This window comes from Varanus komodoensis, unplaced genomic scaffold (genome assembly GCF_004798865.1).
Source record: "Varanus komodoensis strain SLA01 unplaced genomic scaffold, ASM479886v1 scaffold1, whole genome shotgun sequence".
NCBI lineage: Eukaryota > Metazoa > Chordata > Lepidosauria > Squamata > Varanidae > Varanus > Varanus komodoensis.
Window position 1 is genome coordinate 37,052,592 of NW_025335268.1, and position 13,196 is coordinate 37,065,787.

The 13,196-nt window shown below is 46.5% G+C and overlaps 1 protein-coding gene across 3 annotated transcripts in view; it reads left to right on the plus strand.

Moving 5' to 3' along the window:
- The window catches only part of IPCEF1 (interaction protein for cytohesin exchange factors 1), an 87,526-nt gene that overhangs the window by 44,935 nt on the left and 29,395 nt on the right, over positions 1-13,196 (plus strand). For all 3 annotated transcript variants that reach the window (XM_044422497.1, XM_044422492.1, XM_044422506.1), the window contains exon 2: positions 4,780-4,829. In XM_044422497.1, coding sequence (XP_044278432.1) covers positions 4,806-4,829 — 24 coding nt within the window. In that variant the 5' untranslated portion in view covers positions 4,780-4,805. The remainder of the gene's footprint in view (positions 1-4,779; positions 4,830-13,196) is intronic.

The following is a 13,196-nucleotide window of genomic DNA, read 5'->3' on the forward strand; positions in this document are numbered from 1 at the left end:
TTAGCTCATTGATGAGTGTGAATGAACTGGATACTGGATGCTAAGTGAGCCAGAAATGCATCCTTAGCTACTGCACTACACAGGCAGTCCGTAGAACATCCCATGGCATTGAAAGGGTGCTCCATCACTTCAGCTAAGCTAATCATTAATTGGAATAAAGATGTTGGTCAGCTGCATCATTTGCATTTTCCATTGAACATCATCAACAAACAACAGCTGGCCAGCTGATATTTGATGATGAACAGAGAGCACGTACTCTTTGTACAGACTATTCTATTTTTCTCACGGCAACTCCTGGACCAGAAGCAATTCTCCTGGCCTGAGAATGACAACCCTGAGAAGATGTAAGCTCTTAAATTTCTACCACTTCTGCCCAAATTCTGGTACCAGCCTGATTGTCTCTTGATCTCACGTGACTCTCATTTTTGGTCCATGTCAGTTTCACATGTACTGATTCATAAGTCTGTCTCATTTCCACAACAAGCTGTGAATAAAAGGTATCTACTTATTTGCAGCATTCTTCAGCACACTTTTGTGTGTATTTCCTCTTAAAATACATATTTTGGGTGCATTTTATTTGCATTTTTGTATGTTTAGGAATATTTTGTGTTTCTTTTCTATTGCAAAATTCAATAAGGGTTACTCTGTTCAGATCTGTGATTTCAGGGAAATTGGAACTGGGTTGGTTCACATTCAGCTAGGTTATAAGGGATCCATACAACTCTTTGTATTATTTATTATTACAAAATATCACTCTTTTATAGGCAGCAATATATGATATTGATATGGTTAATAGCTTTTTAGTATTAAAGTAAGATCAACTCTCTACTTGGCAACCTTCACAATCAGATATGCCTACAGTTGCAAATGAACAATGATGAAATTTTGTTGTTGTTGTAACATGCTCTCAAGTTGTCCCTGACTCATGGCAACCCCATGAATGAAAGCCCTCCAGAATGACAGCCTTGCTCAGCTCCTCTAAAAACCTGGCTGTGGCTTCCTTTATGGAGTCAAACCATGGCACAGTGGATCGTCCTTTTCTTCTTCTGCCTTCAACTTTCCCTAGCAGAATAGACTTTCCCAGGGAGTTTTGCTTTATCATGAAGACAGCTTCAGTTTTGTCATTTTTTGCTCCTAGGTATAGTTCTGGCTTGATTTGATATACAACCCACTTGTTCGTTTTTCTGTCAGGCCAGATTATTTGCAAAACTCTTCTCCAGTGGACAATTTATCCATACTTTCTAAATGACATAAAGTGTTTTTGGTTTTTTAAAAAAAAAATCAAGCCAAGAAAACTGTTGCTTTTTCGTTTTGGAAAACTGCAACATTTATGTAGCATGCATGCTTCTCCACAGTGAGATTATTCTCTCCATAAAATGTGTCGGGTGTTTTCTAATAGCTGCAGCTGTGAGCAGTTATGCCAGCCATCTCTTTCAGAGGCCCCAGTAGGTGCTCTGATGTCCCGAGAATACCATATGGAGGCTGTGAAGCTCCAAAAATCAAATCACTTCTGTAATTACCTAAATATGGATTGTGGAGCTTCATTTTAATCTCCTACTTCTTAATTCCCCGCCCCCAGCCTGCCCGTGTGCTTTGCCTGCCGTGTTTTAACTCAGCAGAGCGCATGTACTTTTGTAAGCCATAAAGCTAGACAGTGGCGAAGTGGCAGGAATGTACGACTGAGGCTTGCGAGGTCCGGGTTCTAGTCCCCGCTCAGCTATGCAGCCCACTGAGGACTTTGGCTCAGTCGCTCTCTCTGCCTGACCTACCTCACAGGGTTGTTGTTATGAGGATAATATGGAGAGGAGGACCTTGTAAACCTGGCAAGAGGAAGAAGCCTGTAAATGTGATGTAATACTAATCATAAACAGACTGTCTTAGGCTGTGCTTGTATACAATACTATCACAGACTAATACTGCTGGTACTGGAGCTAAAAAAGCATGGGGGCATGAGGGGAGAGAGGAATCAGCATAGTCAGGGTAACCCCAAAGTTTGTTGATACTGAAAAAAAATCTCAAGGAAAAATACACTTCATAGGATGAGTACGGCTCCCTAACAGCCCCATAAGAAAAAGCCCTCATTCTGCATAGGTTACTTCCTGGTTTTTGGAAAGGGCTTCTGTACATGTGACATTTAACACAAGGCTGTACTGAGCCTGTTTTTTTCATTTTCTTTGCTGGAAAAAAAAACAAAAAACAAAACCCTTTCCCACCATAATAACAATACTCTCCTTTCTAGCCTTCTGTATGTCCCACTGCCCAACACAAGGTGGTGCTGTGGCATCAAGAGGAATTTAAATTTTATTCAAGGCTTCCATGGTAAAGAATGGTGTCATCCAGGAAAATGCTGTGTTATCCTCGCTCTAAAATGCACAAGCATGACTGGAAAACACGGAAGAAGTCCTGGGAGGAGGCAGTGTGGGGGGAACGGGCCTGCAAACTTCTCTGAGTGATAAATCACAGGCGCACAATAAATGCCCAGTGTAGAAAGCTCCCTAGAAGCTTTCTAAAAGGGCCTTCCAGGGGGAGGTGTTCACAGACATCAGTGGAGAAGAAATGTCGAATTTCATGGAGGTGGGAGTGGAAATACATCTGCGCTGTGTTTCTATTTTGCCTCATGTTGGGTTGAAAGAATACCCGGCATTGTAGCTGGTGTTTAGGCTCCTTATGGGAGATAGGAGGGCTTTGTCGAGAGAGAAAAAGGCATGTTAGGTCTGCAAGTTAGTCTTCAGTTAGTACTGCAGCCTAAAAGTGGGGCTCCTTAAATTGCCCTGCACATCTTCTGATGGAAAAAAGAGGAAAAGTCTCAGGATGTTGAACAAAATATGGTTTTATTTTTCAAAGTAATCCAACGTGTTGCAGCTCTGCACCATATGTAGGGGTTCTAGGGCTAAAAAAGGGAGAAAGCAACAAGAAAGCACATAAACACGCTTCAAACAAGGGTTTAAATAAACATGCAAGTTAAAAGCTATTCTATGCCCACATCACAGCGATGCTTTTTTGCATACTTATCTCAGATTTTTCAAAATGTCTGCCGCAATCTCCGAAAAGACCTTTCTCCAGGATAAATCCTATGATGGGTGGCATGTTTAATTTGCAGTGATTTGCAGATTTCCAGTGGTGAACTTTTTGTCACATGAGCTGGTTAAAAGACAGTCAATTGGAAAGGGAGATGAGTGCCTTCTTTCTCACCTTTCATCCCTTTTAGCTGTTCACTAAGCTTCTTACTGTTACACACTCCCCGCTTTCCTGAGTGGTGAAAAGCTGAATTTCCTTTGAATTCACAAGGATGTTCTTGACATTGTAATATCCATTTTATTCAAAAGTATACCTGCAGAGCCTGTGGGAAGCAAAGAGGCTGCTAAAGCAGGCTGCCTAGTTGCTGTTTCGAAATCTTAGAGCCAACTCATTTTTTTGTGGGGTGGTGGTGGGGAATCTTGTGTTTGGGATTCTCAATCTGTATTGAGGCCACGGTTAGCCATCTAAATTGGGACCAGGGCTTTCAACCCATTCTCCCCATCCACTCTTTCCATTGAAAACCATTCTCTTACCCCTCAGTTGCAATGTACTCCTCAAATATACTATTGGCAGCGAATATCTGGTTCCTCAGGGGTGAATGGTGCAGGGAAACAGGTTAAAAGCAAGACCTCCCAGGACTGCAGACACAATCCAGGCTGAGGTCCTTCCATTTGCTTAAAACATTGGGAAGATTAGATTCCTAGCCAGGTTTTGGCTGGCCTCCAGATGGGACTCTGAGGCAGGTGTCAAGGCACAGCATGGACTCCACTGGGACAGACCTCACGTGAGGTGGCTCCTGCTGCCGGATGAATGAGATGCAGTTGCTGGGAAGGTGGCTTTGATCCGGCAGGAAGGGGAGGAGCAGAGAGGCCTGCACATGGCCAGGGGTCGTTCCTGCTCCAGACACTGGCAATGCTCTGCCCCAGGAGGCCTATGGGTGCCATCTGCAGGCTCCTGGGCAAAGGACAAAACTCTCCCATGAGTACTGGGCCATGTGGTCCACCCTTGCTTCTCTTGGGGAATTGTGCTCCAAATGAACGTGGATGGCATAAGGAGATCAGAAGCCCTGCCTGGGGAGGTCAGGAGCCTGGCATCCGTGGGGCCACTGCTGGCTCTGCCACTGGGATCCATGGATTGGCCGCACGGTGGTGTTGTTGCATATGATTTTTTGTGCCGGAGGGTGTCCTTCTAATTGTGAGACCAAGGGCTCTCTCAGTGTGGGTGTCCTTGCTGACACGGTCCCTGACTCAGGGGCTTTGGTGGTGTTTCCAGGGCTGCTGTGCATGGCTTTGTGAAGCTGTTCCATCTGTTTGTTGCTTCACTGTCCACTCCTTTTACAAGCTAAGATTTTTTTTTGGAGGTGGGTACATGATTTTCATTCCTGTTTGAAAGTGCACTTTTGTACTAATAGCCACTTATGCAAGTGTGCATTAGTGCTGATGTACATATGTGCAAATTCCCCTCCAAATTAAAAAGAGTCCATAAGTCCATGGAGCTTGAAAAGATCTGGTCCACTGCAGAATCTTTGGGTTGATCGAAATCCACCTCTGGCATCCCCATCTGGGACCTAATGCCATTTTCTTTGTTGTGATTTTCTTCTGTTCTCCAGGGTGGGGTTGAGTGCAGGATACAATGCTATTCCTCCTGTACAGTCTCAGTATCTTTCTGTCCCAGAGTAATTGTTATATGAGATTGCTTAATTAGGAATGCTTTGCTAGGGTTTTTCTTATTTGAAATGTAATTACGTATCTTCTTTTCCAGATTCCCCATCAGTTTCAATACTGTGCATGGCAGCTGATGACAAAGCTTTTGTAAGTATCAAACATTAATGCTAATTGAAAAAATAGTATTTTTCATTTGGGGAAACAATTACTTGCAGAATAAGTGCAGGGTATGAAAACTTTGCTGTGTTCATACTGCCCACTGAGTCATTTGGAAAGCTTTCAAAACACCTAATGGGGACTATAGCTTTGGTAACAGCTAGTCAATGCGGGTTGTAGAAGATCTAGAAATCTTTCAGTAGGTGAGGCTATTTGCTAAGGGTGTCTGCAGCCAGGACTCTTCTATTCGTGCATGACTTGGTCATCTTATTTATTTACTTACTTATGTTGGTCTGCTGGGTTGGGTGCTGTTTTTATTTTGTCACTGCTCTGTTTTTAAATGTGTTTGTACTACGTTTGGATGTACCTTTAAAATTTCTTACGATTGTAAATAGCTTCAAGCTCATTTTTTTAGAGGAAAGGGGAAGCAAAGCAAATGAATAAAAGAATTTTCCTAGGGAATCAGTATAAATACACAGTAGATCTCAGTGCAGAAATAGTATATAAATGTTCCATACAGCAAGAATACTTGTGTTAGTGAGACTGAAGCTCAATCTCTCTCTCTCTTTCAAGAAGTACTGCTTCATATGTGATGGCTTTATTATGTCTAGAAAATCACACAGAATAGCTTTCCTCAGGCTTCTTCAAGCAGTGTTTTCTGCAAAACCTTTTCTGCACACAAAAGCCACCAGCTCCTGGAGATTGCTTGTCTGGAAGCTCTCTCGTTGACATGCTACCTGTCCCCATGTAGGGTCTTTTTGACATGGCCAAGAATCAAACATGTGATCTCTCACCCTTGTCCTGAAATGCTTCTCTAGCAGGCCATCAGTTTATGTGAGATCCAAAAATGAGAGATGATTTGGTGACTTCTGCATAACAGCTTCAAGGTCGGAATGTTGTTTTATAATGTTCGTCTCCTCCAGGATGGTCTGAAACCTATTGTCTCTTAGAAATGATGGTTGAAAAGCTGAGATTAATGTGCAACATTTCATTTATACGTATAATGTGAAATGTCTCCTGCTTTGACGGGAATTGGATGCTTTGTTCCGTTCGCCTTCCAAACTAATTTCTTGCTGGAACTGAAAGGCTATTGTAATGAAATGTTCTAATAGAGACAAGCCAAATTAGGAGCTTCATTCCTGGCATGTGCTGTCTCAAGTCCATTTGGACAAGGTCCGAAGGACAGCATTACAAAGGTTGTGTCAGGGTGTTTCTCTCTTCCTCCCCTCCCAAGGATTATTTAATCTACTGCAATGAGATGTTGCATGGAGTTCTGTAGTTCATTGAGAGTTCTGACCCTTTAGCATATACCTTCTGCCCCCAAATATATTCCTTCCCCTGCTGATGCTTTCCTATGGTGGTGCCACTTCTAGCTGAATGCGGAATAGCATGCACACAACTAACACTGGGCACGGAGGAGACAGTGCCGTTAACATTCCCCCTCCCCAGTGCCCCTTTCTGCACTCTAAGGCCCCATCAGCTTCCTGGTTTACTAAAGAACTTGGACAAGGGAACCGACAGGATGACGGCTTGGCTGCAGACCGTGCAAGTCACGTAGCAACAGTGACTGAACACAGGAATGAGCATGCTGCTGTGTGTTGCGTGCCAGCTTTGCACTTCTGAAGCAACAGAACATTCTTTGCCAATAAGCTCTTTATTCTCCAGTGCACTTCCAGGAAGAACAACCAACGAAGCATGGCTCTCTGAGCATGCACAAAGCCAATCCAGCAACTGCTTCTGAGAAGCCTCTATCTGGTTGCCCTTCCCCCTCTTCTTGGAAGTGGACCAGCCTCTTCTCTGTATGTTGACCCTCAAGTGGGGGAGGCCTTCTCTCCTGACACTCTGTCATGGGGTCAGGTGTCATACCGCCTGGCTCCTAAAGCAGCTGTCCCACGCCCCTTCCTGACAGCTTTAAATCCTGGCTTTTCACAGTCTTCCTGAACACCTGGAGAGGGTGCTCTTGAGATTCACTTCTTCGGTTCTTCCATCTCCGTGCCTCAGGCCCAGTTTCCCAGCTGTCCTGGTGTGACCTGGGAACATGCACCAAGAACAACTGCTCCTCTCATTCCCAGCACTGCCTTCTTCGTGGCCCTGATGGCTATGAAGTAATCTTCTTTCTTTGCATCCACTCCATCCTCAGCCATTTAGCCATGTGGCAGAGCATTTCTGAGTGGAGAAGGGGCTCGTATGTCTAGACTCTAGGAAGGGTTTCCTGGAAGCCTCGCAGACCTGCTGTGGCAAATCTGCTACCCATGTCAAGGGTAACCGCCTTGTATTCCTTCTGATCTACGTGCCATCATTGATAAAGTTCTAGAGGAAGTGTCTGCAGTCCTTTTGGGTCCAGTTCTCTGGCGTTGGTCACCCTTCTTGCAGCCTGAGGAAATGGACTAGGTGCTTGGGTTGCTTTGCCAAACCACCACTCTCCTTGACCTTCCCCACCTTTTATTTATTTATTTATTTATTTGGAGTTTTTGTATGCCGTCCCATTCACATAAGCCTCGGGACGGCTTCCAACATAATAAATAAACAATCATATAAAAAGATACATATAAAATCTGGATACACCCTGGCTATAAAATTTTAAACCAATAAATAATATTAACAATTATTAAAATATCATTTAAATAAAAAGGTCTTGTCCTGGTGCCGAAAAACAAATAACAACGGCGCCAGGCAGACCTCTCTAGGGAGTGCATTCCATAAGTGGGGCACCACTGCAGAGAAAGCCCTCCTCTGGGTACTCACCCTCCTAATATCTTTCACAGAGGGTTCCCAGAGGAGGGCCTCTGCCGCCGAACTCAAGGGGCGGGAGGGCAAATATGGAAGCAGGCGTTCCTTTAGATATCCAGGTCCCAAGCCGTTAAGGGCTTTGTAGGTGATAACCAGCACCTTGAATTGGGCCTGGACTTCGATGGGGAGCCAGTGAAGCTAGTAGAGGACTGGGGTTATGTGAGAATAACGCCCAGCCCCCATCAGCAACCTGGCTGCTTTATTTTGCACCATCTGAAGTATCTGGACTATCTTCAAGGACAGCCCCACATAGAGCGCGTTACAGAAGTCCAATCGGGAAGTAACCAATGCATGTGTCACTATCGCCAGGCAATCGTCCTCCAGGTAGGGACACAGCTGATGGATTAGCCAAAGCTGAAGGAAAGTGCTCCTCACCACCACAGCCACTTGAGCTTCCAAAGACAGCTCTGGGTCGAGGAGCACTCCCAAGCTGCGGACCCTGTCCTTTAGAGGGAGTGCAACCCCATTCAGGACAAGGTCCAAGTCACCTACCCAGGAGCCCGAACCACCCACCAACAGGACCTCCGTCTTGTCTGGATTGAACTTCAGTTTATTGGCCCTCTTCCAGCCCATTACCTCGGCCAGGCGCCGGTTCAGTATAGCCACTGCCTCACCTGGGTTGGTTGAAAACAAGAGGTAGAGCTGGGTATCATCAGCGTACTGATAATTCCACAGCCCACACCTCCTGATGACCTCTCCCATGTAGATGTTAAATAGCAAGGGGGACAAAATGGATCCCTGTGGAACTCCATATGGTGCAGAGCCATAGTCCCTCAGCACCACCTTCTGGAAGGAGCGGAACCACTGCAAAACAGTGCCTCCAACTCCTAATCCCGCTAGCCTATCCAGAAGGATACCATGGTCGATGGTATCGAAAGTCGCTGAGAGGTCCAGGAGGACCAACAGGGATGCACTCCCCCTGTCTCTCTCCCTGCACAGGACATCATACAGGGTGACCAAGGCAGATTCAGTACCATACCCGGGTCTTAAGCTGGACTGAAATGGGTCCAGATAATCAGTCTCATCCAAGAGTGCTTGGAGTTGTCCCGCCACCACCCGTTCTAACACTTTACTCAGAAATGGGATGTTGGCCACCAGTCTATAATTGGTGGCCATCTCTGGATCCAGGGATGCCTTCTTTAGGACTGGCCGGACTACCACCTCCTTTAGAGGGCAGGTACCCGGCCATCCCTCAGAGAGGCGTTGATGACCTCCAGGATCCAGGCACCAATCCCGTGTTTGGCTTTGTTCAGTAGCCATGATGGGCAAGGGTCCAGTAAACAGGTAAACAGGTAGTGGGATGTACTTGTCTAAGCACCTTGTCCACATCATCAGGCCGCAATAACTGAAGCTCATCCAACAATGTTGGACCAGATGGCAACATTGGCACCTCCCCTGAGGGCTCTGAATCACTAGTGGAGTCCAGCTCATGATGAATCTGAGCGATTTTCTCCTTAAAATGCTTGGCAAGGTCGTCACAGCAGGCTGTCAAGGGTGGTACAGGATCTTTCTTAGGGCCTGGATGTACCAGCCCCTGTACCACCCGAAAGAGCTCTGCTGGATGGCATTGTGAGGAGGCAATGGAAGTGGAGAAGAATTTCTTCTTTGCCGCCCTCACCGCCACAGCATAGGCTCAATAGTGAGCTCACAAGTGTGTTCGGTCAGATTCATCCCATGATTTCCTCCACCTATGCTCTAGACGTCTCCCAACCCGCTTCATCACCCGTACTTCAGGTGTATATCAGGGGGATGAACTGCCAGGTGGGAGAGGACGCTTAGGAGCGATCTGTCAATAGCTCTGGTCATTTCCCCATTCCACAGTTCGACCAGAGCATCGACAGGAGCACCAGCCTTATCAACCGGGAACTCCCCCAGAGCCTTCAGGAATCCATCCGGATCCATCCGGCTCCAAGGGCAGAGCAACACAATAGGGTTCGCACCCTTACAGAGGGAAAGGCCGCTATCGAGCTCAAACCTCACGAGGAAGTGATCTGACCATGACAGGGGAGCCAGACACAGATTCCTCACCCTCAGATCCCCCTCTTCCTGCCCTGTCAAGAAAACCAGGTCCCGTGTGTGTCCACGTTCATGGGTTGGGCCTATGACATGTTGAGACAGCCCCATGGCCATCATGGAGGCCATGAAGTCCTGAGCTGCCCCGGTCAGAACAGTCTCGGCATGGAGATTGAAGTCCCCCAGGACCAACATCCTGGGGGTCCTCAACACGAGGTCTGAGACGATCTCTGTCAACTCAGGTAGGGGGTCTGTTGGACAGAAGGGTGCACAGTACACCAACAGAATCCCCAATCTGTCTTGGTCACCCAACACCAAATAGAGGCACTCTAGACCCGGTCTTGAGACAACAGGAAGCCCCGTGAGGGAGATGGAGGCTCGATAAATTAAATCAACCCCCCACCCCTCCGGGCATGGTCGGTGCTGGACCAGATACCCGGGTGGGCACAGTTGAGAGAGGGACACCCCCCCTCTCCCGCCCAGGTCTCTGTTATGCAAGCCAGGTCGGTCCCCTCATTCACAATTAAGTCGTGGATGAGGGATGTTTTGTTGTGGACTGACCTGGCATTAAGCAACAGCACAGTCAGGCCCAAAGGGCGGTTGATAAGCCTACCTGGAACCCTCCGGCTGGGGGAATAACCAGAAGGGGGACCAGGTGTCAACCATCTGTCCCTCCTTCTTCTATGCTGACACGTTAAACCCCCAATGCTATAACGACCATTGCCCAAGACCACCCCAATGGTAGTGCCCACGTGCTCCCCAGGTAACATCATGGCAGTAGCCAGGAGTGAATCCATTAAAAAATCAAGCTAAAATACAAATTGAAAATACAATAAAACCCTAAACCCACTAACCACCCAATACAAACTCCCCCAGCCAAAATCTATGGCCAGCCCAGCCCCTGAATGGCCCCGAACGGGCCCAAACGGTGCCGCCAGCCCCGGCCGCGTCCGGTGAGTTAAGCTGGCAGCCCCTCCCCACGCCCTGCCCCCAATCCGGTGCAGCTGCCACCCACGCCGGCGAGGGAGGGGGGCAAGGGCAGCTGCGGAGAAACTTGCTGGCAAGATGGCGATGGTGGGCCTGCAGTCTGGCCGCGGCGTCCCCCGGACCTTGGCTTTTCACATCAAGTCAATGGGTATTTCCAAAGAATGTTTCCAGCTGCCCGGGAAGTGGTGCTGAGATGGCTTCTTAACTAATCTTTACTGGACATTATAACACTGAAATTATTATTCCCATTGTCACCCAGTTGCAAACATCCCCTTCAGAAAGAAGCACCTGGAGCACTGACTGGTAGTGAAGCCACTTCTGAAGAAATCCGTGCCCGGCTGCCAGGATTTCTGGGATCAGGTGCTTGGGAAGGTGCTGGCAGTGCTAACCCTACACCAGGTCCTGTTGAGTGAAGCGCATTATTGAGTCCCACTTCAGTTCAGATGCAGGCTACAGCTCAGCACTGAAATGGTTCTGACCAACTTGATGGATGATGCCCATCCAGAAAGAGACCAGGAGAGTGCCAATGTGTTGATTCTCTTGGAATACCCTTGCAGGGGAGGCCTGCCAGGAATTAACAGGGAATGTTTGGATGGCATGCTGGCCTCCTTGGAAATTTTTGCCATGCACAGCATTCTTTAAAGTGCTAAGTCAAAACATTTCTACTTGCCAGGAAATGTATGGCATGGAACATGTGACATGTGTGTGAAATACGCATTAAAGGACAAGCACCACAGAGTCAGTTCTCTTACCCCGGTAAGCAAATATAGTTTCCATGGGGAAAACATTTCATATGTCCGGTTGCTCGTCATCAGGAAACAAGTCACTGCGCAATGTGTGACTTGACACAGAAGTTTCTCTGGCTGGTTGGACTGCTGAAGAGCAGCAAGGGCATTTTAAGTGCTGCATTTTCAATGGGTTGAAGTTACATCTTTCAATGTTGCATATGTTTCTGTGTCTTATAATATGCTTCACTGCATTGCAGAATCAACATTTTCCTCTGTGCTACCCTGAGATGAATTTTGTTTTGGGTGAAAGGGCCGTCTGCAACTTCTCCAAACAAACAAGCCAGCAAATTGGTGTTAGCATACGGCAGAGCAAACCACCAGTGCATTTGCCTGGGGTGACTAGGTTGGCTACCAAGCGGGAAAAAGAGCTGTTTCCTGCCATGATGTGGCAAGTTTTAAACCCCGTGGATGTGTAAAACCTGTGACAAAACTTTAGGATGCTTATTCATCAGCATGGTGACCATGATGCACCGTTGTCCTTACGACATAGATTTCAAGCTAGAGTTGACATCACATTTCCCTCTTTTACAGTAAAGCCATAATCTTCCGTGAACTTACATGGAAGTAAGTAGCACTGAAGACACTGGATGGGCTTGCCCATCATACTAAGCTACCCAAGTGAATAAGCTATGGTGAGCTGTTGCTCTCAGAGCAGCCCATGATACACAGAACAGACATTTGAACTTACCATGGGTTGTTCTCCTCTGTCCCCCTCAGTCCTCCGGCTGCTTCAGCGCATACCCGTGTCCTTCACAGAAGAACCCATTTATCTCCCCTCCCCTACTCTGATTGCAACCCCTTTTAGTTCACAACTGCTCTTTAAGAGCCCCAGAAATGCAGCTGTGTAATATTTCCCCCCAACACCTGAAAATAGTGCAGCTTTGCTCTTATTTATTTACCTGTTCTGTTGATCTTTTGTAAGGGCATCGGTGTTCACTTGTGGCTATGCAATATGTGCAGTCTCCTTTGTCCTTTTCCTTGCCTGTTTCCATGTCAAAGAAAATAGCAAAGTGGAGTAAATAAGCACACAGAGCTGCGTAAGCTGCTCTGCGCATAGTTGCCATGGACCAATTGCCCAGTTGTCAATGGAAACACTCTCCTAAAAGGGAAAAAGTGGCAAAAGTAGGTGCACTGAAGAAAGGCAATATCTCTCCCTTAACAACATGATTCTTTAACTTTCTGTGTCTTCCAATTTCTCAACACTTCTCTAAATGCCCAGCTCTTTCAAGAAGGGAAAATGCTCACCTACCTTTTTGATTCTTCTCAGAATATTTGCTGGCAAGCCAGTGATGGTTGCTCCAAAATGCCACTTAGGCATCAGCTGAGGGGCATTCACTGGTGGGACCATGGGCCAACTCATGAGTGGTGGCAGTGAGTTTTGTCACTCTTGCTGAGTGGCTTGCTAGACAATCCCCACAGCCCATGATTAAATTGGTCTCCTGGGTCTGGATCACACTGTACAACCCAGCAAGGTATAAACAACTCACAGGACAAGTCATGGTTTATCAGTGTGGCTTTTTCCTAAAAAAATAATCCACCCTATTATTACCCTAGTTACCCTCAATGGGTTGTTATGTGGTGTGAACCAGGTCAGTACATTTATTTCTGAGTTGGCTTCTGTAGGATTATATTGTAAAATTGCTGACAGCTTAGTCAACATCTCAGTCAAGCATGGAAGATGCTGAAATGAATAGACTGTCAAATTAATTCTAGCTATCTGTGATTTTAAGATCTTTGGAGACTTTAATTATTAGTTTGTCGGTTGATTATTTTGTGAATT